The sequence below is a fragment of the Trichechus manatus genome, unplaced genomic scaffold, assembly GCF_000243295.1.
Source record: "Trichechus manatus latirostris isolate Lorelei unplaced genomic scaffold, TriManLat1.0 scaffold00028, whole genome shotgun sequence".
NCBI lineage: Eukaryota > Metazoa > Chordata > Mammalia > Sirenia > Trichechidae > Trichechus > Trichechus manatus.
In genome coordinates, this window is record NW_004443964.1 from 15,412,272 (window position 1) to 15,436,575 (window position 24,304).

At 42.6% G+C, this 24,304-nt stretch overlaps 1 protein-coding gene across 2 annotated transcripts in view; it reads left to right on the forward strand.

Moving 5' to 3' along the window:
• PRKCA (protein kinase C alpha) overlaps positions 1–24,304 on the forward strand; it is a 439,560-nt gene that overhangs the window by 312,375 nt on the left and 102,881 nt on the right. For both annotated transcript variants that reach the window (XM_004374198.2, XM_023729298.1), the window contains exons 4-5: positions 14,151–14,262; positions 18,184–18,312. In XM_004374198.2, the coding sequence (XP_004374255.1) occupies positions 14,151–14,262; positions 18,184–18,312 (241 nt within the window). The remainder of the gene's footprint in view (positions 1–14,150; positions 14,263–18,183; positions 18,313–24,304) is intronic.

Consider the following 24,304-nt stretch of genomic DNA (forward strand, 5'->3'; position numbering starts at 1 on the left):
GGTATGCTCAAGTCCATAGTTGCAGCCACTGTGTATTACGAGTGCCTTCCAACCTAGGGGGCTCATCTTCCGGCACTATATCGGAAAAAATTTTCTTGCCATCCGTGGGTTTTTTGCTGGTTAATTTTTATAAGTAAGCCACCAGGCCTTTCTTCCTAGTCTGTCTTAGTTTGGAAGCTCTGCTGAAACCTGTCCTCTATGGATGACCCTGCTAGTATTTGAAATACTTCTGGCATAGCTTCCAGCAGCACAGAAGCCATCACGGTACGACAGACTGACAGATAGGTGGTGGAGATGCATAATAGGCAGATGCTAAAGACACTGTCTTGGTTCCTTAGTGCTGCTATTTCAGAAATACCCCAAATGAGTGACTTTAACAAACAGAAATTTATTGTTTCACAGTGTAGGAGGCTAAAAGTCCAAATTCCAGGTGCTGGTTCTAGGGGAAGGCTTTCTGTCTTTGTCAGCTCTGGGAGGAAGGTCCTTGTCTCTTTCCAGCTTCTGTTCCTTGGTTCCTTGGCAATCTTCATTAGGCGTATATCTTCCCTTCCATTTGTGCTTGTTTCTCTGAAGCCCTGGTGGCACAGTGGTTAAGAGATCGACTGCTAACCAAAAGGTTGGCAGTTCGAATCCATCAGCTACTCCTTGGAAACCCTATGGGGCAGTTCGTCTTCACAGCAATGGGTTTTTGGGTTTTCTCTGTGCCTAATCTGCCCTTTTTTTAACCTCAGAGAGATTGGCTGAAGACACACCCCACACTGATATGGCCTCATTAACATAACACAGAAAACAAACTATTCCCAAATGGAATTGCATCTACAAGTATAGAGGTGAGGGTTTACAACACATATTTTTGGGGGACGCAGTTCAGTCCATAACAGACTGTAGTACAACTGTTGTTGTGACAGTGATTTTCCTGACCAAGAGGCGAGGTGGAATATGCTTTTACCCAGTCACATCTATAAAACTGAACTTAGTACATCAATGTAAAACTAAGTGCAGAAGAGATTTTATAGCGGGCTAGAAATATAAATATTTTTTAAAGTGCGAGACATTCTGCTGCTTTATTGCTTCAGAACAACCACCCTTAACTGATAAATTGTTGGAGATTCATTAACCAACAAAATGATTGAAACTTCATTGCTTCTCATTTCTCAATTTCAGAAAAGGAACAAAAGAGTATCGATAAAAAGAACAATAAATTATTAAGGAGAAAAGACCTTTCTGCAGTTGTAGGGAAGAAAATGTTAACAAGTGATTAACAAGCATTTTGTGAAGCTTTCACCGGTCACTGAGCAGATGGGGGAATCCTAACTCTTGGACAAGTGCCCATATCTAACAAAAATCAAGTAAAAACCAAAGCTTACATATCACTTTTTAGCCTAGATATAAAACTGGTTACTTGCAAGCCTATCTAGAAGGCTAAGCAACAGTCTAGCGCAACTAGAGTGTCTTGATCATAAACAGACCTCTGGCTTATGATACATGGGTGGCTTTTAAATTTAATATTTTATGTTCATCCCTTTGGCCCAACATTCCCATTCCTACTTGCATGATGTGCTCATAGACACTTGTGGCAGGGTTGTTTAGAATAGTGAAAAACTGGAAAATAACCTAAGTATCCAGGAATTGGGGATGGGTTAAGTCAGTTATAGTACATCCATATGGTAAAATACCATACAGTAAAATATGATACTGCTTTATATTTAATGGATCCCTGGTGGCACAGTGGTTAAGAGCTTGGCTGCTAACCAAAAGGTCAGCAGTTCAAATCTACAAGCTGCTCCTTGGAAACTCTGTGGGGGCAGTTCTGCTCTGTTCTGTAGGGTTGCCATGAGTCAGAATAGACTCAATGGAAATGAGTTTGGTTTGGTTTGATAAACACCTGTACACCACGAGTGCATGTAAAATCTGGTGACATCCGTATAAAGTCTGTGAATAGCATTGTAATGGGTTTTGGTAATGGACTATGGTTGCATAAGATGTTATTGGGGAAGCTGGGTGGAAGGTACAGAGGAACTCTCTTCACTGTTTTTACAACATATGAGTCTAAAATTATTTCTACATCAAAAATTTTAAAAGAAAGGCATAACATTTTTTAAATGTGACGTTTTCCTGAAAAGATTACTATCTGAGGGTTATAAAGCTAGTTAAACTAATCAGCATATCTAATTGAATAGGCAAAGAAGCATAATATTTGAAAGGTTTTTTCTTAGAGGAGTCAATATGGCAATAGAAAAAAGAAAAATAATTATTTATTCCTTGAAACAAAACTTCCATTGACTCCCAAGTAAAGAAATAAAGGAATATCTGTGGAAGACTGTATAATGTCTCCCACCATTTGCTCCCTCGCCTATAAGAAGATCATGGCTCCCCACCCATTACCAAGTGACCCATAACACCTCCCTGGAGGCAGAGCATCCCCCCCCACCAGTGGTCAGGCTTGGCCCTGTGACTTGCTGTGGCATGGTAAGTGAGCAGGTGTGAAGTCTGCCACTTACAAGAAGCGGTGTCAACAATTGCATAGTTAGCTCTACCTCTTGCTTTTTTTTTTCTCTCTCTCTCTGCCGTGAGAATAAAAGCAGTTGTTACCAAGTCTACTCTGACTCATGGCAACCCCATGTGTGTCAGAGTAGAACTGTGCTCCTTAGCATTTTCAATGGCTGATTTTTCAGAAGTAGATTGCCAGGCCTTTCTTCCGAGGCACCTCTGGGTAGACTCAAACCTCCACTCTTTTAGTTAGCAGCCAAGAGTGTTAACTGTTTGTACCACCCCAGGACACCATGAGAATGGTATGTTCCGAAGAGCAATGATCCCTTCATCTCTGGGTCCCGTAGTGAATAGACATGATGCTCCCACTCTGCAGCTACTGACATATAATGAGCAGAAGTAAGTGTTGGTTGTGGTAAGCCCAAGAGATTTGGGGTTGGTTTGTTACTGCTTTGCTGTGAAATGAATGGAGTATCTAAAAGGTAGGTGATTTTATTTGACATCACCAACTTAAAACTATTTTCAGTTGAACTCAGTCCTATCAGCTTTTGGAGTTGGAAGTGGGAACTCATTCTTTTGTCCTCACCCAATAATGTAAAATGGCAAAAGATTCTCAGTTTCGTGAGGGTCGTTGTGGATTACGTTGTTGTTTAAAATATTTGCCTACCCCTTCCTGGGGGAGGATTATACATCCTCAGCCTCTTGATGTCCAGATTGGCCATGTGTCTTTCTTTGGTCAGTGAAATGTGAGCAGAAATGGTAGTATCATTTTTGAGTAGAAGATTTAAGAGCCATTGATTGGTTCTGCCATTTCTCTTTTCCCTCTGCCACAAGACTGGCAGTATCCCAGATAGGGGCTGCTCCATCAGCTTGGTTTCCAGAGAGAAGAGTGATAAATAAATATGTGTTAACCCCTGAGTTAGGAGTGATTCATTAACGCAGCATTTCCTAGCCTCTCTTGATGAGACAGCACCTGAGCCACACCTGGCCTCTTCACCACCCGACGCTGTACTCCAGCAAAACTCCTGGCACATAGTAGGTGCTCAATAAACAATTTTTGAAGCAAAATGGAAAAAAAAATCAGTAGCTAACTAGGAAACACCTTATTTATTTGTTTTTAATTTTATTTGTTTTGTTGTTGAGAATATACACAGCAAAACAGACACCAATTCATCAGTTTCTACGTGTACAATTCAGTGATGTTCGTTACATTCTTTGAGTTCTGCAACCATTCTCACCCTCCTTTTCTGAGTTGTTCCTCCTCCATTAACATAAACTCACTGCCCCCTAAGATGCCCATCTAATCTTTCAAGTTGCAGTTATCAGTTTGACCCCGTATAGATAGTTCTTAAAAGAGCATCATGCTCAAGGCAGATGTTTTTACTAGTTAAGCTTAACTATTGTTTGGTTTTAAGAAGACTTCAGGGGATATTTTTGGTTTAAGGTTTAAAGATCAGCTCATTTTTTAATGAATAATGTTTAGTCTTCGTAGTTTGAATATTTGCAACATTTTAAACATTTTCTTTTTATATGAGAATTTCAGACTAAACCATCTAAGATTCTTCTGGAATTTGAAAGTTGGGAATCGATGGGGCAGAAATTTGGCTTACGTTGATGTCTACAGATGATGACAACATGTAAAATTTGTTACAAAATAAGACAATGTTGGTTGGCTTTGAACCTGTTCAGTCTGATTGGACCCCCTGCTGAGAGTTTACGTTTCCACCCCAGATATACTGAACCAGAATCTACATTTTAGCAAGATTCTGATTCAGTATATCTGAGGTGGAAATTGAAATTCTCAGCAGAGGGTCAAGCTGGAATGCACCAGTTTGAAGCCCTGGTTATAACATGGCTTTTAACTAAGATTTAAGTTTCAACTGATGGTTGGTAGTACCAAGTATCTGCATAATGATCTCATACGGACACCTTCTCCCCAACAGATTGCCAGAGAAGCTGCAAACAAAGCCAGTTTTTTATTAGATGTGACCAAAAAATCCAGTTGCCGTCAAGTCAGTTCCAACTCATTGCAACCCCATTTGTGTCAGATTAGAACTGTGCTCCAGAGCGTTTTCAGCAGCTGATTTTTTGGAAATAGATTGCCAGGCCTTTCTTCTGAGGTGCCTCTGGGTGGACTCCAACCTTCAATCTTTCGGTTAGCAGCCAAGCCCATCAACCGTTTGCACCCCTCAGGGACTCCATCAGATATGACAATGTGCCCCAAATCCTCATGGAAGCTCTCCTTTTAATGATATCTCATGAACTAGCTGAAATATAACCAAATATATTTAGCTAGGATTCATGGTAATTTGAATTACATAGATAATATATGAATTCATTTGTATTTTGCTTTATTTTTTAACTTAAATCTTTTCAGACAATGTTAAATACTGCTTTCACTGGCATTTTAAAACCTAATCTCTCCCCGGACTTCCCCAGACGCAATTTACATAGATATCTAACTAGAGAAAAGCTGTTTTATTGTTTTGCTTGCAGGGGTTATTTTGTTTCTGTTTTTTACATAAATGTCATTATATTCTATGTTTCATTCTATAACTCGATTTTTTCATTAGACAGTATATCTCAGCCATCTGTCCATGTTGTTGCAGAAAGATCTAACTCATTTGATTTAGCTGCTACATAGTATTCCATAGCATAAATACATTACAGTTTATTTAGCAATTATCTTGCTGGTGGAGATTTACCTGGAATTTTTTTAAAGCACTTTGTTGCTTCACATTTAATGGTTGCAACATCTTGCATAGTTGAGCAAAGGACTCCAAAAATCACAAGTATCATATATCTAGCTTTGGTGATATTCTCATGTTAATGAAAACATTTAAAACTAGGGATTTTATTTTTTTTAATCATAGAGTTAAAAAAAGACTGCTTCTCAAGAAATTGACGATCACAGAAATGATGCTAGATTCACCCTAGGGGCAGTGTTTTTGGTGTTGCTTATGTAGTCAGCATGTGGGTGGGTGACATTTAGACCCAAGCTTGGCTTACAAGTTTGACCTATGAGAGAACACATCAGATGGTGAAGTAGAAGCAATGCGAGGAATTTTCCTTGGTATTTAAAGGAAGCAGCTTGAAGGAGCCGCACTGCTCTGGGTGCTCAAGGAGGTCATACCCTAGGGCTTTGCTCAGTTAAAAACAGTTTTATTCTGATGACAACATTTAAAGCTTGACCCTCAGCCTTCGAAGATGATGGTTTGGTCCCTGAGAGAAAACTGTGGGGCATTTTGTTGGTGGTGTTGTGTGCTGTCCAGTCAATTCCCACTCACAGAGACCCCACGTGACAGAGGAGAACTGCCCCAGAGGGTTTGCTAGTCTGTAATCTTCACAGGAGCAGACTACCAGGTCTTTTCTCCCAAGGAGCCGCTGGTGGGTTTGAACTACCCACCTTTCAGTCAGTAGCCAACCGCTTAACTATTGCGCCCCGAGGGCTCCAGGACCACCTCTAGCCAAAAGCCTCCTATTATTTTGCTCATCAAATTAAAAAGGCATGTGACACCCTGACAGGGAACACAACAGAGAGTCCCCGATGGAGCAGGATAAAAGTGGGGTGCAGAACTCAAATTCTAGTAAAAAGACCAGACTTAATGGTCTGACTGAGACTGGAGGGACCCCAGAAGACACGGCCCCTGAACTCTGTTAGCCCAAAGCTAAAACCTTTCCCAAAGCCCACTCTTTAGACCAAGATTAGACTGGACTATAAGACATACAATGACACTCACGAAGAGTGTGTTTCTTAGCTTAAGTAGATACATGAGACTAAATGGGCAGCTCCTGTCCGGAGCTGAGATGAGAAGGCAGAGAGGGACAGGAGCTGGTTGAATGGACATGGGAAATCCAGGGTGGAAAGGAGGAGTGTGCTGTCACGGTATAGGGAGAGCAACTAGGGTCATATACCAATGTGCGTATAAATTTTTTGTAAGAGAAACTAACTTGAACTGTAAACTTTCACTTAAAGCACAGTTAAAAAAGGAAAATAAATAAAAAGACACGTGCAGTGATGTCTATTTAAATATAGACATCCTTGTCATAAAGCCTTACTGACTGAGCCCTGGTGGTGCAGTGGTTAAGAGCTACAGCTGCTAACCAAAAGGTCGGCAGTTTGAATCCACCAGCTGCTCCCTGGAAACCCTACGGGGCAGTTCTACTCTGTCCTGTAGGGTCGCTATAGGTCAGAATTGAGTCGACGGCAACAAGTTTGGTTTTTGTGGTCTTGATGTGGGGGCTTTAGCTCCTGTAGAGGTTTCACACTGCCCATTGCTAGATTACAGTCTTCATTTCAAACTTTCCTAGATTACACCTCCCAAATGGTTACAGATAATACACTAAGGGTGTCTGGGCAATGTAAGGCCCAGTCAGCCTCAAAATCCTGTGCAGTGTAGATCCATGGATGCACTTTTAACAAATTACAAGATGGTGATGATAATGATGCTGATGATGGATTTTGAAAAAGTCCCGGTAGAGATGGTGAGAGACATTTCCAAGTTGATGTTTCCAGGGCAGGAATTACGTTGCTGTATTATAAAGCTGAGAAATGAAAAACAGACTAGCAAATGCTTCAGTAGAACTTGATCTATTTATTTTTGTCTTTTTGTAAGAGGTCTAGATTTAAATATATGAGTTAGACTTCATTTGCGCCTGTGAAAAGTGGCTTAGTCACTTTTTCCCCAACCGCATACGTGACAGGAGTGTCTAAGCTGAATATTTCCCCCTTTCATTATAATATAATGTCAGGCTTGTGACATATCACAGTAGGTTTCATACTCCACTTAATGAGAGGCTGCCAGAGCCTAGAGAGAAGTAACAATGTAAGAGTTGCATGTATTGCACTAAATAGGAAAATGTTACCAACTTCGTACAGTGAAGAGTCAGTGTCCACCAGCCTTTTCTGCGCGGTACTTGAGTGGAGCCACACTTACAACACCTTATATGTGAGTTCTCCTCATTTAGAACCCTCAGGTGAATACGGATAAAAGTACGCTTTATTAAAGTTTTTTTTTTTTTTTTTACTGTGTTAAATGTATGTGTAACAGTGTTTCCCATTTCAGTATTTTTCACATGTACAATTCAGTGACATTATGTTTATCATGTTATTTGACCATCACCACTATCCATTTCCAACTTTTTTCATCACCCTTGACATAAACTCAGCGTCCCCTAAGCAATGAGCCTGCTTTTTCCCCCTCCTACCTCCCACCTGCCCCTGGTAACCACTAATAACCTTTGGTCTCTATACATTTGCCCGTTCCTGATATTTCATGTAAGTGGGATCATACAGTATTTGTTCTTTTGTGATTCCTTATTTCACTCAGCACAGTGTTTTCAAGGCTCATCCATATTGTAGCATGTATCAGGACTTCATTTCTCTTTAAGGCTGAGTAATGTTCCATTAAAGACCCCTGGTAGTACAGTGGGTAAGTGTTTGGCTGGTAACTGAGAGGTGGGTGGTTTGAACCCACCAGCTGCTCCATGGGAGAAAGATGTGGCAATCTGCTTCTATAAAGATTTAAACCCTATGGGGCAGTTCTACTCTGTCCTATAGGCTCGGTATGAGTCGGAACAAACTCAATGGCAATGGGCTTGGTATTTTGTTGTTGCTATAATATTCCATTGCATGTATGTAATCCGTTCATCTGTTGCACATTTAGGCTGTTTCCACCTTTTGGCTGTTGTGACTAGCGCTGCAGTGAACGTTGGTGTACACTTCGTTCAAGCTTTCATAGTTCCTGCCACACACATTTATCGAAGGTACACCATGTGCATGACAAGATTATTTTAGAGGATACCAAGACACATGTCTGCCCTAAGGTAGCATTATAGTATCTAAAGAACCGTTCAAGTTTCCCCTTTTTGCCTTGGTTTCCAGGAAGCTTAGAGTTGAAGTTAATACCTATTTAATACTGAAGTCTCATCTTTGGTTCTGGCTGATTCATCAATGTACTTTATGACCTCTCTTTCCTACTTTTTCAGACTGTCGTGTCTGTCCTATGTGTGTGTGTGAGAGAGAGAGATAAATGAAGGAAAGATAAAAGGGGAGATAGAGTAATATTTGTCATAAATGACTGAATGTGATAAGTGGCATATGAAAGACAGAAATAAAATGCTCTGGAAGGTCAAAGGGAGGAGAAATTGTATCTGGTACTGAGATCTGGAGAGGCTTCCTGAGAGGAGGAAGCGGCCTTCGATACTGCCTTTTTAGGTATTTCAGCAGATGAAATTTGGGGTAAGGTGGTGTTATGCAAGGCAGAAGGAAGAGCCACAGCAAAGGCACAGATGAGAGGAGCTGGGGTGCTGCCTGGGGATCACCCAAGTGGAGAGCTGTATGTCAGGGTTCATAATGTAGGAAAGAACCCTGAGGGCCTGTCCATCCAGGGCTGCCCTCACCACCTGAGGACAAGTGAGACTTGAACACAAGGACATAAGGTTCAGCTCCCCGTCAACAACCCAGCTCCTCCCCATAAACCTCCCTGGCTACCCAAAGACTTGTCTGAACACCACAACAGTCGTCATTTGTGTGATTCATTTGGGAACTATCATGAAACCCGCTCTGGAGCCAGGCGACAGCGCATGCTTTGGTGTTCTGTTACTAGCGTCACCTGGAAGCCTTTACCTTACACACTTCCGAATCTCCAGTGGCCCCTAGTTGGCGCCATACCCTGGGTGAGCCCTCAGTCAGCCCGTACCTCGAAATGATTTTGTTCTCAACAACTGGTCAGCACCCTTTGGAGACAGCATGTGTCTCCTTTACTTAGAGAAAAGCGTTCTGATTCTATTTTCAGATAAGTCTTTAGACTCATCCTCCCACAACCCCTTAACATGAGATTGTGTGGGTTATATATTTAACGAACAAGCAGCAGATGTTCTTTTGGTGGTGTTCTTCTTGGGTTAGTGATATTTACCCGGCAAATATTACTGAATTCTCCCTTCTATAAACAGTATGTTTAATTCATAAATCATACATTAAAGATACTTGCGTTGGCATTATGCATATAAAATCTGGTGAAGTACTGAAGTCTGTAGCTTAGTTAATGGTATTGTACTTGTCAGTGTCCTGGTTTTGCTCATGGACTGTGGTTATGAAAGGTGTTACCCCTGGAGGCAGCTGGAGGAAGAATATACAGGAACACTTCCGTGCAATTTTGGCAGCTTCTTGTGAGTCGTAAATTAAAGTAAAAATTTTTAAAAAAAGGGGGGGGGGCGGGCAAGATGGAATCAAAGAGACCATCTAGTCCAGCTGTTTTCAAACTTTAATTTGAGCAGCAGCCTCCCTCTTCTGCCCCCTCCTACTCTCACCCTTGGAAGCCTCCAGCACACCTCCTGACGCCCATAGGGCTCTGTGGAATACCACTTTAAAAACACCCATCCAGTTCAACACCCTCACCTTCCAGATGGAGAAGTTGGGACCCAAAGAAGTAAACTGACTTGGCCCAGGCTGCACCGCTCTTTAGCGGCTGTTGATAGAAAGACAGAAAGCTGGGGAGTTTTTTAGTACCAGTTGCTCTCTGCAGTTCATTGTGAGTCACAGCTCTTTAGCTAACGCTGTGGTTTCTTCTGTCAGACAAGGTGAGATTAATTAGACTGGAGAAGAGTTTCCATGCTGCCGAGTTCTGTTTGTGTGGCCCAGGCAGTGGGTTCCTCCTCTGACTGAGACAATGCCTGCGGTGCCTTCGGTTGGCGGTTAGTTGCACAAGGTACCGCTCGAGGAGTTTGCCAAGCTCAACGCCTCAGAAAGCCAGCCATGGCGTTCAGTAGCCCGGGACGCAGGAACCACGGGAAGTCTCCGCACTTTCTTGGCCTGTGCTCTGACCACCTGTGGAAGCTGATTACTTTCCCTTCCCATTCAGACCCAAGTCGCTGAAGTATTTTTAGGAAGCCTTGGGGCACCTTGGCGTTTACATCCGTGGATAATAATAATAATCTCCTCTTGTATTTGTTTAGAGATGTTCTGGTTGCAAAGCCCATTCTTATATTTTCCCTAAGTTGAGTCACCCCCCAGCCCATGGCATGTGCAGAACTGCTATTACCTCTGTCTTATAAATAAGTGACCTGACTTTCCCAAGGTTGCACAGTTTGTAAGAGGCAAGGCTGGGTACTGAACTCAGGTCTCCAGAAACCCAGTACCTGCTCTTGTTACTGGAGTCTCTTGTTTTAAACAGACATTTTGGTTTTTGTAAGCACCTGCACACTCCTGATGATCAACAAATAGGTCATGATGTCATTGTCAGTGTTGCTGTTATTCATAGGCATGATCGTTTGCTACTCATATGCAGTTTTGGGGTGTGAAAGACTCCAAGACTTGGTTGGACACCAGACTTTTGTAGGCGGTGGAAGCAATGGTTTCCTCTCTTTCTACACCTTCAGAGCCTGAGGATGCCATATGGGGGTTGCATGAGTAAGGCTTACATTTTCCTGAAAAGTGAAGCAAGTTGTCCGTGTGCCATGTCAACAGAGATCTATGTGACAGCCAACTGGCAGGACAGCCGCCTGGGGCCACCTGGCATGTGGCGTACTCTGGAAGGCTCTGCATGAGCTGCCACGCTTTATTTATTGAGCATTAGTTGTTGATGCCTCGCTTCTTCAGGGGAAACTGGTCACTTCCTCTCCCCCAGCATCCACTTTGCCCTCTACGTTGAAGGACACAACCTTTACTGTCAACACGGGAACTTTTTATTAGTCCTGGCACTGGCCTGTTCCCTCAGCCTTCCACCTAATGTCCTGGGATATTGGAAAACTTGGTGGACTTCTTTAATGGTGGGAATCTAAGCCTGCTCTTCAGACCATATTCACAGCTACTACTTGCTGGAAAAATTAACCTCCCAAGGAAGGTGTTAACTTTTCATACCCTGAGAGACATTTAGTAGGTAAACTGGGGACCTGCCTCAGTAATACTGTTAACTGTCTTCACATGTATGCACTTGGCTCCTGTTAGGCACTTACTACGTATTTGTTGAGTGACCTTCTAAAGCAGTGGTTCTCAATCTTTAGTGTGCTTCCTGCCATCTTTAGGATCACCTGCAGGGCTTGTTAAAATACAGCCCATTAGATCCCACCCCCAGAGTTTCTGATTCAGTTGGTCTGGAGCGGGGGCCCAATGATTTGCATTTCTAAGAAGTTCCAGGTGATGCTGATGCTACTGATATGTAGGAATCATACTTCGAAAAACACTATTCTAGTGCAGAGATTGGAGCCCTGGTATTGTAGTGGTTAAGAGCTTGGCTGCTAACCGAAAGGTCGGCAGTTCGAATCCATCCCCTGTTCCTTGGAAACCCTATGGAGCAGTTCTACTCTGTCCTGTAGGGTCACTATGAGTCGGAATCAACTCAACAGCAACAGGTTTGGAATGCAGTGATTAGAAGCCCAGGTGGCACAGATGGTTCAGCTGCTAACCAAAAAGTTGGCAGTTCTGAACCCACCCAGTGGCTCCATGGGAGAAACACCTGGTGATCGGCTTCTATAACGATTACAGCCAGGAAACCCCTGTGGGGGCAGTTCTTCTCTGTCACGTAGGGTCGTTATGAGTCGAAATCAACTCTACAGCACCTAACAACAATGCAGATTGGCAAAGATTTTCTGTGGAGGGCCAGATAGTAAATGTGCTGTAGTCTCTGTCACAGCAACTCAACTCTGCTGTTGTTCATGAAAGCACTCGTGGGCAGCGTGTAAATGAACGAGTGTAGTGGTGTTCCAATGAGACTTCATTTACAAAAACAGAAAATGGGATTTTTTTTTAAAATTTTCTTTTATTACAAAAAATAAGGCATTAAGAGAGCCAGGTCCTCATCCTGGGTAGATTTCTGAAAGGTCTTGTATGGGAATCAGTGTCACAGACACAGACAATGGTCAAATTCCGGCTCTGTGAATAACCCACCATGTGACTTTGGGAAGGTCATTAACCTCTCCATAAGAATAGGATTGTAATTATACAGTGAGAAATAGAGGGAAATGTTAACATTTATCAAAACTGGGTGGTCTCTATATGAGCGTTTTGTATACTATTTTTTATGCTTTTTGGCATGATTCAAATATTCCAAAATTTTTAAATCTGTATTTAAAAAATAATCATAATAATTCATTGGAGTATATGTGGCTTTGGTTTTAGGTTCTGAAGTCAGTAAAAATGTGAGTTATCTTAAAAAGTCAGAATTACCTTTGAGATTCCTTTAAATCCCTAGGACCTAGGCCTTTAGAAGGTCAAAAGCAAGTATAGCCTTCTTTGTGTTTCTTTGCATTTTGGATCCTAGAGAATGAGGTCAATTTTGAATGGAGAGAAGGGAATGGGGAACAGAAAGGGATCCTAGGTTGGTTTTGTTGATTTGTGCATTTGCCAGCATGTAGTTGAATTAAAAGGATCCCTGGTGGTGCAGTGGTTAAGTGCTCAGCTGCTAACCGGAAGGTCACTGGTTCAAACCCACCAGCTTCTCTGCAGGGGAAAAGACCTAGAGATGTGCTCTCATAAAGACTAATCCACTGCTGTCGAGTCAATTCCAACTCATAGCGACCATAAAGATTACAGCCTAGGAAACGCCGTGGGGCAGTTCTACTCTGTCATATGGGGTTGCTTTGAGTCAGAATTGACTCAGTGGCACACAACAACAGCGGCAACAGTTGAATTAAGGTAATAGGATGCAGCTCCACAATACAGACTAGACTATGCTGCTGGAAGATCTAGTGAGATAATGGACTTCAAGCTCTTGTCCCAGGCCTGGCACACAGCAGATGCTCAGTGATGTTGGAGAGGAGGAGGAGAGGGATATCCTTCTGCACCACAGACCATGAGTTCGTGCAGCCTCTTGCTGAGACACCGGTGTCCGTTTGCATTAACATTACCACATGCAATGTCACATTCAAAATCAAGACATGGAGAAGTTCTGATCTCTGGTTGCTGGCAGCACACATTGTTTCCTTTTTTATGTTGAGCTGAAATGAGGATCACTTTGTTGTGCTCCAAGTCCTACTTGCATTCAGATGGAAGAAAATGTTTACAGCACACTGAGGTATAGAAAGAGTGTATTCTTCTGTATGTGGTATGAATTTTGTGTCATAGCCAGTTGGAGAATTCCAGAGTCTTTGGACCTGTGCTTTTCCAAATCTCATTTGCTTGCAAAGAAATATAACATTTAAAGATCTTACCATGGAGTACAAGTGATGCTCCAGGAGAGTTGACCCACATTTGTCCTGTGGTTGTGAGTGACTTCTGACCCATCACCAATGGGCATCATTCAATTCAGCTCAACAAATGCACCCTGATTTTGTGCCTACCCTGTGTGGCAGCCTGTGACTGCATTGGGGTACTGGGGATGCAGATAACTGAGATGTCTAAGACATTGTGCTTGCCCTCAAGGGCTTTGATGGCTATAGGTCCAGAAGTGATCACTTTGGTGGAAACCCTGGTATTTGCAAATGACACTCCATAAAAAGAGGAAATGTGGGTATTTGTTACATGGTCCCGTATGGTCAACCTATTAAAACGCTGTGTGGCAGAAAGTCTCCACCACCCACTGTGTGACTCAGAGAATGGTCCACAGCCTGGTACTATCCAACCTTGACAGGGGGATGGAAAGTGGTGGGGCCAGGGCTTAGCTTAATTTAAAAATGTGGTCCTTTCATGGCTGGAATGAATGATGTGTTTCTTTTCTCCCTAGGACCCGAGGAGCAAGCACAAGTTTAAAATCCACACTTATGGAAGCCCCACCTTCTGTGATCACTGTGGGTCATTGCTATATGGACTTATCCACCAAGGGATGAAATGTGACAGTAAGTAAGTTTTCTTTTCTGGTAGATGAGGACGCTCTGCCGCTTATGCTTAGGATTTACCGAGCACTTAAGGCCCAGTAACTTCAACACCAACTCATCAATATAGAGAATTAGTCCAGATATATATCAAACTAAAATAACCTAGAATCGTTCCATTGTTGAAGTTTTGATTATTAAATGATTTCATTACCTAATTATGAACCCATAAAAGGTATCTACTTATAAATGAAATTGGTGCTGTCACATTCTTTTAGTGGTAGAAATCTTCAGTCATCGTAAAATCTAGACTAGTCAAGCCCCAAAGCAAGCACCTTCCCCATGCATTGAAATAAGACTCTCCCCACCTCCAGATTCCACATTTGGTTAGGCTTCAGTATAAGCAAAGCAACCATAGTCATTATCTTGCTATGTCTCTAATTAGTGGGTGGACTGTGGAAAAATCCAGTAGGCACTTCTTAAAGCTGAAACCAAAATTAAAATAAAAACCAGGATAGCATCTTACTGAAGTTCACCCATACTTTATGTTTATGGAGAGATAAACGTTCTATCAGTCCATTTAGAGAGAAATCCCTGAAGACCATGAGGAGGAAGACACCAGTGCTTTTCCATTCTCCTGGTTTGTAATGTATGTGTCTTCATCAGATACCATGGGGAAAGAAAAACAATTACAGAAACTCTGTTCTGATGCTTCTTAAGTTATGATTTCCCAGGCTACTTATTTGTTTCAATAAGAGATTATGCCTTTAGGACATAAAAAGGTAATTACCAACCTTGCTTCTCTGACAGGGATGAGATATGGAAATGTCATCATATTGTCATTCATTAGTGACTACTGTTGTGGCAGAAATCTTTATGTCTGTATCGTACATGGAGTAAGCACACATACACACAAACACCAAGATATGTGAACATTGTAGAGTAGATGGATTGTGGTATCATTAGCTGATATTGTGGAGTCGGCCCCCAACTTATGGCGACCCCATGCACAGTGGAACAAACATTACTCAGTCCTGCGCCATCCCCATGATAGAAGTAGATGGGACCCTTGTGATCCACAGGACTCTCATTGGCTGATTTTCTGAAATAGGTTACCTGACCTTTCTTCCTAGCCCTCCTAGTCTGGAAGTGCCGCTGAAATCTGTTCAGGATCATAGCAACACGCAAGCCTCTGCTGACGGGGGGTACTGACTGCACATGAGGTACATTCGCTGGGAATCAAACCCAGGTCTCTCCCATGGAAGACAAGAATTCTTCACTTAATAAAGTTATAGAATTTAATGGCCTAACAAAACCTCTGTGATCATTCAGGCCAGTGGCCGTCTGTGATTCAAGAACCCTAGGATTCTAAGCATGGTTTTCAGGGGTTCTGCAAATGCTAATTCTAAGTGCATTTATAAATATACTTTTAACTATTTTAAAATTTGGAACAAAAATGAACACTTGAATGTGTTGCATACTCAACCTTGACACCTCTGAGATCATACCAGAGACAGAACTTGCAATCAGGTTTCTTCTGCCTTGTCCGTCTAGCTGCAGAGTCTGCTGAGATTGTTAGGCATGCTGTTCAACACTGTTCTGTTTGCATAGACTCTTCTGTGTAAATCAGGATTTTTGGATTCTGTACAACGTTAAGAAAATACAGAAATAAATGCGATGGTGAGGCTGGTCTAAGACTACAACTAGCATCCCAGCAGCTGCTTCCAAACAGCTGTTTTGATCAAAGGACTTTATTGGTTATCCCTGAATGTCTTTCTAATATATAAATGGTATAAATTTGAATTTCTTAACTCAGTTTATGCTAATACAATAACATTCCTCTGGCTTGTATATTAGAATTCTGCTTTAGATTTTGTTTGAAGAGAGGGTTCCATTATGAAAAAATCTTGAAAAATACTGACATGGACCAGTGTATTTTGATTTGTTTTATACTCTTTTCCCTGGGGTTCTCATGCTTCTGGGGCCACTGCCTGTGTTCCTTTCTGGAAGGAGGAGGAAAATAAGCAGGTGGTACCAGGACCCCGACCCTTATTTTAACTTCCCCAGAGAAGCTTTTTTTCTGTGCCCTTCCATACCCAGCTGTGGTTGAGTTGCGCTGATTCTGACTTTGATGACCCCATGTGTGTCAGAAAAGAACTGTCCACTATAGGGTTTTCAATGGTTGATTTTTCTAAAGTAGATCACCAGGCCTATCTTCCAAGGTGCCTCTGGGTACACTTGAACTTCTGCCCTTTCAGTTGACAACCAAGTACATTAACCATTTATACCACCCAGGGACTCACCCTTACATAGTGTAGGATTAGTCCTATATACCGTTTCACTTGGTGAAAAAAAAAAAAAATTTAGCAAACCACTTGCCTGGGTCTACTTCTTCTTTTGCACAGTAGGAAATGGAATCAGAGAGGGCAGATGAGCTTCCCAGAATATAAAAGCCAAGCCAAGAATATCACCCAGTACACTTCCACCTCCCATGCCGTCTCGGTTTCCCATATCCTTTTGAGAGGCTCTGGCATTTATTTCCTTTAAATTGAAAATTCTACCTAGGTACATAAAGATATGATTTGGCTAACACAAGTCTTATGACACAATGGTTAAGCCCTGGTGACTCAGTGGTTAAGAGCTTGGCTGCTAACTGAAAGGTCAGGGGTTCAAACCTACACAGTGCCTCCATGGAAGAAAAGACTTGATGATCTGATCTCTTAAAGATTGCAGTCCAGGAAACCCGATAGGGCGGTTCTACTCTGTCCTATAGGGTCACTGTGAGCCAGAATCAACTTGACAGCACACAACAGCTCGTTATATTTATAATACATCTTTCCAAATGTCTTTCTCTTGGCTAAATCCAGGTGCATGGTTTTGAACAGTTATCATTGGAAACCAAAGCCTAAACAGAATCCACCTTTGTGAGTCAGCTAATTGTTCTTTCTACATTGGGTCAATTACCCTGCTTCTAGTTCCTAATGGTGGTAGCAAATGTACGTTATTCATAATGCTTTTCAAAATTTACTTTGCCCTGTTAAAATTAACCACTCAAAGTGAGACTGACAGAAATGCTCCATCATGAAGGTTAAGAACAACCTTGTAGCATCCTACCAAGAATTTGGGAGGATTTAATGGCCATCTGCGCTTCTGGAAGCCTATAAGGTACAAGGACAGTAGAACCGGAACACCTGCACAGAGTCTTATGTTTGCCTTCAGCATACAGGATCCTTTTCAGGGTTTCTTTGGTTCATTTCAATAAGACTGATCTTTTTCTGTCCTCCCCCGTCTCTCCCACGTAATGTCAGCTAGCGAGGAGTGGCTTATCATGCCAGGCGTGTATTTGTTTTACTTCGAATAATATTTAAATATTTGAAGACAGGTTTAAAATATCAAACACAGATTCTTTTCTCAAGATAAAAAGAAACAAAGGCAACATATTTTAGCCCCCCTGAAAATACAGGATTAGCTGAAGAAAGAAAAATTTTATGAATTTCCTATACTCAACCCACAGCTTCTCACTTTTTCAGTGATGAACTGAGAAAGGCATAAAAAATTCTTGGGCGAAAAGTATCCTCTGTTTAAGTTTACATATTATTTGTCTCAGTGTACATAATATATTAATTCATCCGTGCTTTGTGCGTGCTTACCTATGTGAATTTTGTATACTGTTAAATGTTTGGAATGGTCACGGAAGACCAAGCAGGAATATTGTGCTTTGGTTAAGACTAGATAAATACGGCATGGGTATTTTAAGGATATTGTCACTCAGATGAAGCCAGTGCTGTAAGGGACATCTGCTAACAGTTCTTTATGTCAGCAAAAGCATTATAGCACATTATCAAGTTAGAGGGGAGCACATTTACACTTGTACACCAAAACACAGAGGAAGTGATGGTTTGCGTCCATATGCCCAGCCTTACCCTCTGCTCTCTTGCTTCACAGCCTGCGACATGAATGTTCACAAGCAGTGTGTAATCAATGTCCCCAGCCTCTGTGGAATGGATCACACAGAGAAGCGAGGGCGCATCTACCTGAAGGCTGAAGTCACTGATGAGAAGCTCCACGTCACAGGTAAGATTCATGAGCTGAGGAACCGCACTCTAGGTGGACGTTTGAGTGAAGGTCAGGCTGACACCAAGGCAGGGTGGGGGCTGTGCCTCCCAAGAGCCATTTGCCATGGTGGACTCATCATGGTTTGCAGTCTCAGAAACTGTCTTCCATTGTCTTGGAGCTGATCAGACTTGGAGCCACTGACTCACATTAACACATCTCCCAAGAGCCTGTCTGTGCACCGGAATTCCCATATACTTGGTTACAATGTCATACAGAGTTTCATTGGGGCACTCAGACAGCATGGGGCATTGGGGCAAGTCGCATTGGGGCACTCTGCACGCTCCCCCAGGTGGCAGAGGCACAGGGAAGCCAATTAATCAAAATGCTGGTGAGAGTGGAACGAGGGCAAGGGGAGGCAGATGGATGATTCACATGTTTAATGGCATCGGGCTGTGATGACCTGGTAAGTCTGTCTCAATGACGACAACAACCACAGCAGCAACTATGGCAGGCATTGAGTGCTTACTCTGTGTCAGGAATAGTGCTAAGAGTATTACGTAGATTAATTTATTTGATCTTCACAACCACCCAATCAGGGTAGCTACTGCTATTAACCTCATTGCTAGATGGGGAAACCGAGGCACAGAGAGATTAGTAATTTGCAGTATCACAGAGTTAGTAAGTACAGAGTCAGGAATGGAACCAAGGCATCTGGACTCCAGAGCTTGTGCTTCCAATTATACATGTGCACCTCCTATAAATGTACTCCAGCTATGGAACCAAAATGCCTAGTCCATGGTCAGGACACTCCCTTCTTCGGGCTGTGTCTAGGCGGGTTTGCCATAGTGGGACTTTTCCTTTGGATTTCCCACCACATCTCCTTTAGCTGTATTGACATACTCAATCAAGGTATCCTGGAGTCTTGTTGGCCTGGGACTCATCCTGTATCCTCATGATGACTTGACTTACCTGTCAATGGCCCACTCCATGTTGACTTATGATTTAACTCTCAGAAGTCAACCTAGTTTCCACTCTCTTGGGGCTCCCTCACTTACCACCCATATACTCTTTTCTTCATCGAGGTTGTTCATTTTCATTTGATCAGCAAAGGTATGTTTCCATTTGCATTTAGGAATTTTAAGCTATCATAAAAAAGGAAAGACTGACTTTGATGTTATTTGGTTGTAATGACAGAAGACATAGGAGAAAGACTGGAAAGGTCTGTTTAAGGAAAGGAGGGGGAGGGAAAAAGGAATTACAGAGTTCCAGAGGAAGCTTACTTTTGGAAACCTCTTCACATTTTTTTTCTTTGAAAAAAACCCAAAATTTTCTAGCTAGTGCTGTCCTCCTAGGTAAGAGTTCAGGGAAAAACAAAGGATTTTTGAGATGTACTAGGAGAGGCAACGTAGTTTGTCCCTGGACAACTTTACGAAACAAAGCAGCTATAGCTAATGGTCAGGATTGAAATGAATGTAGAATCCCTGTCGTGGACATAGATCCCTATTGACTATATTTTAGAGAAGTTCATTTATTTTCTCAAAACCATCTCTCTTGGCACCCTTGCCTTTAGGGCCGTAGCTCTCACCTCCCTTTGACTGAGCTGATGCTATTGACAGAGTCCACTCTGCCCTTCTCTCAGCTGTCAGCCAGGGCCACTCTCCCCAGAGGAAGTGGGGTTCCCCTGGTGTGTATGTCTTTGTGTGTCTTTCTGCGTGTGTGCGTGCATGTGTGTGTGTGTGTGTGTGTGTGTGTGAGAGAGAGAGAGAGAAAGATTGGTTATGACATCGTCAGCCACCTTCACATTCTCATGCTAGTTTCTCTGTCTTCTCCCCTAAGGCTCTTGGATTGTCAAAGCCCCACTTACTGGGGAACATGCAGGTTAGGAGAGAATTACCATAAAACATAGTCTCATCGGGGATAAGGGATTGAGGGGTGAAAAGGAGAATGCCTATTGGCTAGACATTTCTATGTATTTTCTTAGCTTTATGATAACATAGAAAACACCATAGGACAGCGTAACAGACATCACAGGTGAATACTCAGCTTAATTATGAGGTTCATATGTGGTACCTTCTGCCCCACCCCCACCACCCCCCACCGTAAGGCCAGAATGCATGGACAGAGTTTTTAAACGTTCAGCTCTCGTTAGCTAAGCTTCTGAATAAAGTAGAATATGCGTTGTGTATACCAGACTTGCCCTGTGCCTTCTGCTGTAATAAAACCAGCAGTCACGTGGTGCCGCCTGAGTTTGCCGGTCTCTACTCTGAGCTGCAACAGCCCTGCCAATCAAAACTGCACAGAGGGGCACAGATGTCCTGGCCAGAGGAGCAGTGGTGCACCGGTGGAAAAGGTCAGGTCCAAAGAATTGGTTTGTTTCAAAAGGTTGTCCAGACCCTTCCTCACACACCTCAAATTCCTTTGTTTGACATTCTCTGGGTTGTAACCTGTGAACCTCCCATGTCTCTCTTCTTCATTAAAGAGTCTTCTTTTGAACAAATATTAAACACGTAAATGTTTGCTAAACCAGCCTCCAGCACTCCATTAGGTTCTTTGAGGTCAGAGAGGGTCCCATCACTCAGGGGCAGCAGAGTGTCTTCTTCTGGCTCATGTCCTGATAATCCTCCACCATTGCCAAGAGTGGAATTTGACTCACAATTGTAGAATCATCTTAAGGGAACACACCCTTCACTGAGTTGTACATAGACTTTTCAGGCACGGAAGTTGACCAGTAAAGTGTTATGGCAACTATCTGGGCCAAGTCTGTTGAGAATCAGTCTAAATATTATTGTATAGATACAGCTTCTGCTCTAGGAATGTGAATTCAGCAATAGGTTGATAATAATAACTGCTTCTGCTAACCTTTATTGAACTTTTCTCATGAAAAGGGCACTTTATAGGCTCTTTACCTGGTGGCACAGTGGTTAAGTATCTGGCTGCTAACCAAAAGGTTGGCAGTTCGAATCCACCATCCGCTCCTTGGAAACCCTATGGGGCAGCTCTACTCTGTCCTATAGGGTCACTATGAGTCAGAATCGACTTGACGGCAAAGGGTTTGTTTTCTGGTTTATAGGGTAGAAAGTGATGGAGTCAGGGCTTGAGCCCAGGTCTGATTCCCACACACTTGCTTACAATCCCTAAACTATGAACCTCCCATGTCTCTCCTTTTAATTAAAGAGTCTTCTTTTGAATAAATATTAAAGCCATAAATATTAGCTAAACCCATGTTCGGCTCTCCACTAGGTTCTTTGCGGTTACAGGAGGGCTAAGCGTGGGACCTACAACCAGGGGAGAAAAGAGTAACACTTGAGAGAATTAAAGAACAATCTGAGTCCATGTATGACTAAGTGCTAACTTACGTGAACTCTAAATAGTACGTCGTTGGGAGGTGCTGGGGAGGGGAAGGGAGGAAAGACTCTGTGGAGAAGATGTAAAGGACTCCAGAGATATTCCAGATATTGCAGAGGCCGAGCGGGGAGAGCTTCTGTTGAGGAATTAAATGGGATGGAGGAATTGGCCTGGCTTTAATGAGAGCACAAATATAAGCAATAAACCATAACGAGCAGAGCTTGTGGCCCAAAGGCAAACGATTTCATGAAAAATTCAGTTAAACCCTGAGCTCCTGTGTTAATCGCTAGATTTAGCTCAATCTCCATTTTACCTGTGCAGAACTGCTTAGGTTGAAAATAATTCCCACAGTAAAATAGAAACTCTCAGCCGACTCCTGCTTTGGCATTGAAATCACCGTTTCGAAATCAGAGATGAGTTTTCCTTCTGGATCATCGCAATATTTATGGGAAAGGCCTCCGCTTTAGTGGTGTATTTTTATTTTTTGCCTTTGGGCAGCAGTGCTGATGCTATCAGGATAGTATCATTTTTTCCCCTCTTCCAATATGCGATTTTAATAGGTTTCCTACATTCTTGTGTGCTTTTTATTTGGTTTGGAGGAGTGGTTAAAAAAAAAATTTCCCTCATGGGAACCAATTTTCAATTTAATGTTGTAAGTAAATGGAAAAATATCGTATGCTTTACAGCTGTTTCAGGAACACATGTCCCCCACAAATAGATGATTCTGAAGGAGAGTCTCAGTTTCTCAAATACTATGGGCTGTTAATTTGGCCTGGAGATTGGAGTTCTAAAACAGGTCCCTGTAGGGGAGGGAAGGGCTTCCTTTAAGGTCTGAGGCTCCTTGAAGTTCAAGGATCCCACCCACTCTCAAGACTCACCGTCCAGTTCTTGGGATTAAAACAATAATGCTCCCTCTCTGTGTTCTTCTACCTTGTCATAGCATATTTGCTACAGAATCACGGTAATGAGGCTTGGCTTTGTATAACAAATGATCAGTCATTCTTTGATTTATCCACTCAATAAACGTTTACTGAGCCTGGGTCAGGCTCTCTGCGAGGCACTGGGGATGCCAGACGATTAAGACATGGACGTTATCATGGAATGTATGGTCTTCAGAGAAGACATGAAAATATCTGCAGGGCAGTCTACTAAGGAGCCCTGGTGCCATGGTTGTTAAGCACTCAGCTACTAACTGAAAGGTCAGCGGTTCGAACCCACCAGCCACTCCGAGGGAGAAAAATGTGGCATTCTGCTTCCATAAAGAGTACAGGTTTGGAAACCCTATGGGGCAGTTCCACTCTGTCCTATAGGGTAGCTAGGAGTTGGAATCCACTTGATGGCAATGGGTATGAGTGCAATGAGTATGAGCCCTAAGTGCCTTTAAGAACAGTGGGAGCTTGGGAGAAGGGTGCCTCATCAGGCCCAAGGAGGCTGCAGATGGTTCACAAAGACAGCGGAGCTGGGAGGACAGTAGGCTAGGGCGTTTCAGGCAAAGCTGCAGAGCCATGAAAGGGCTTGGTGTGTTCAGGAAGCCCAACACAGCCTGGAATTTTGGAAATTTCAAGTGTGAGGTGGGGAGAGCTGGGTGGAAATTCTTTTGTTTCCATTTTCAAGAGATTAGGGTTGCATTCATCTCAGTTTACAGACCGCATGATCCGTAGGAAGCATGCCGTAGAGGCTCCGAGTTAAATACTTACTGTTCAAACAGGAGGATTTTAGGTTCCAGGTGGCTGTGTTTTCAACAAGGACGGAGGAAGGGAGGATCAGTCGGGATGTCACCCAAAAGTACACAGTGACCGCAGCTTTCTTTGCCAGTGCTGGGGTTGGTGCGTGGAGACCAGCAACCTTTCATCCAGTGGTTTTAGCATCCACTGATGAGCTTTGATCAATTATTACATTGATGGTTGCAAAACAGTGATTTTCTAATTCTGTAATCCCTCCTAAGGAGCCCTGGGGATGCATTGGTTAAGTGCTCGGCTGCTAACCAAAAGGTTGGTGGTTTGAACCTACCAGCTGCTCCATGGGAGAAAGATGTGGCAGTCTGCTTCCGTAAGATTTACAGTCTTGGAAACCCTGTGGGGCAGTTCTACTCTGTCCTACAGGGTCGCTATGAGTCGGAATCGACTCAACAGTAGTGGGTTTGGAGTCCTGTCTGTTCATTAACTGACATTCTTCTCAAAGAGCTTTGCCTTTATCTTTCCCCTATATATATATGTATATATACATAAATGTGTATATATATTTAAGTATCAGTTTGGTCTCCCAGATTTTTATTGTCTTTTCTTATGTTCAAACTGTCCCAAATATGGCCGGTAGGAGCTCTTCATACTGGCTCTTGTGTCCTTTGGACATGACCCATCAGTTTTTGGGCACTTTCTTTCTTTCTGGAACAAAAAAACTCACTGTGTCCTTTAGTCATTTCTCCAAGGAGCCTGGTTCCTTTTAGGGGAGAATAATATTTAGAATCCAAGATCTAAAACAAACTCAAAATGGATCAAAGACCTAAATATAAAATCAAAAACGATAAAGATCGTGGAAGAAAAAATAGGAACAATGCTAGGAGCCCTAATACATGACATAAACAGAATATGAACCATAAGTAACAATGCACAAACACCAGAAAAGAAAACTAGATAACTGGGAGCTCCTAAAAATCAAACACTTA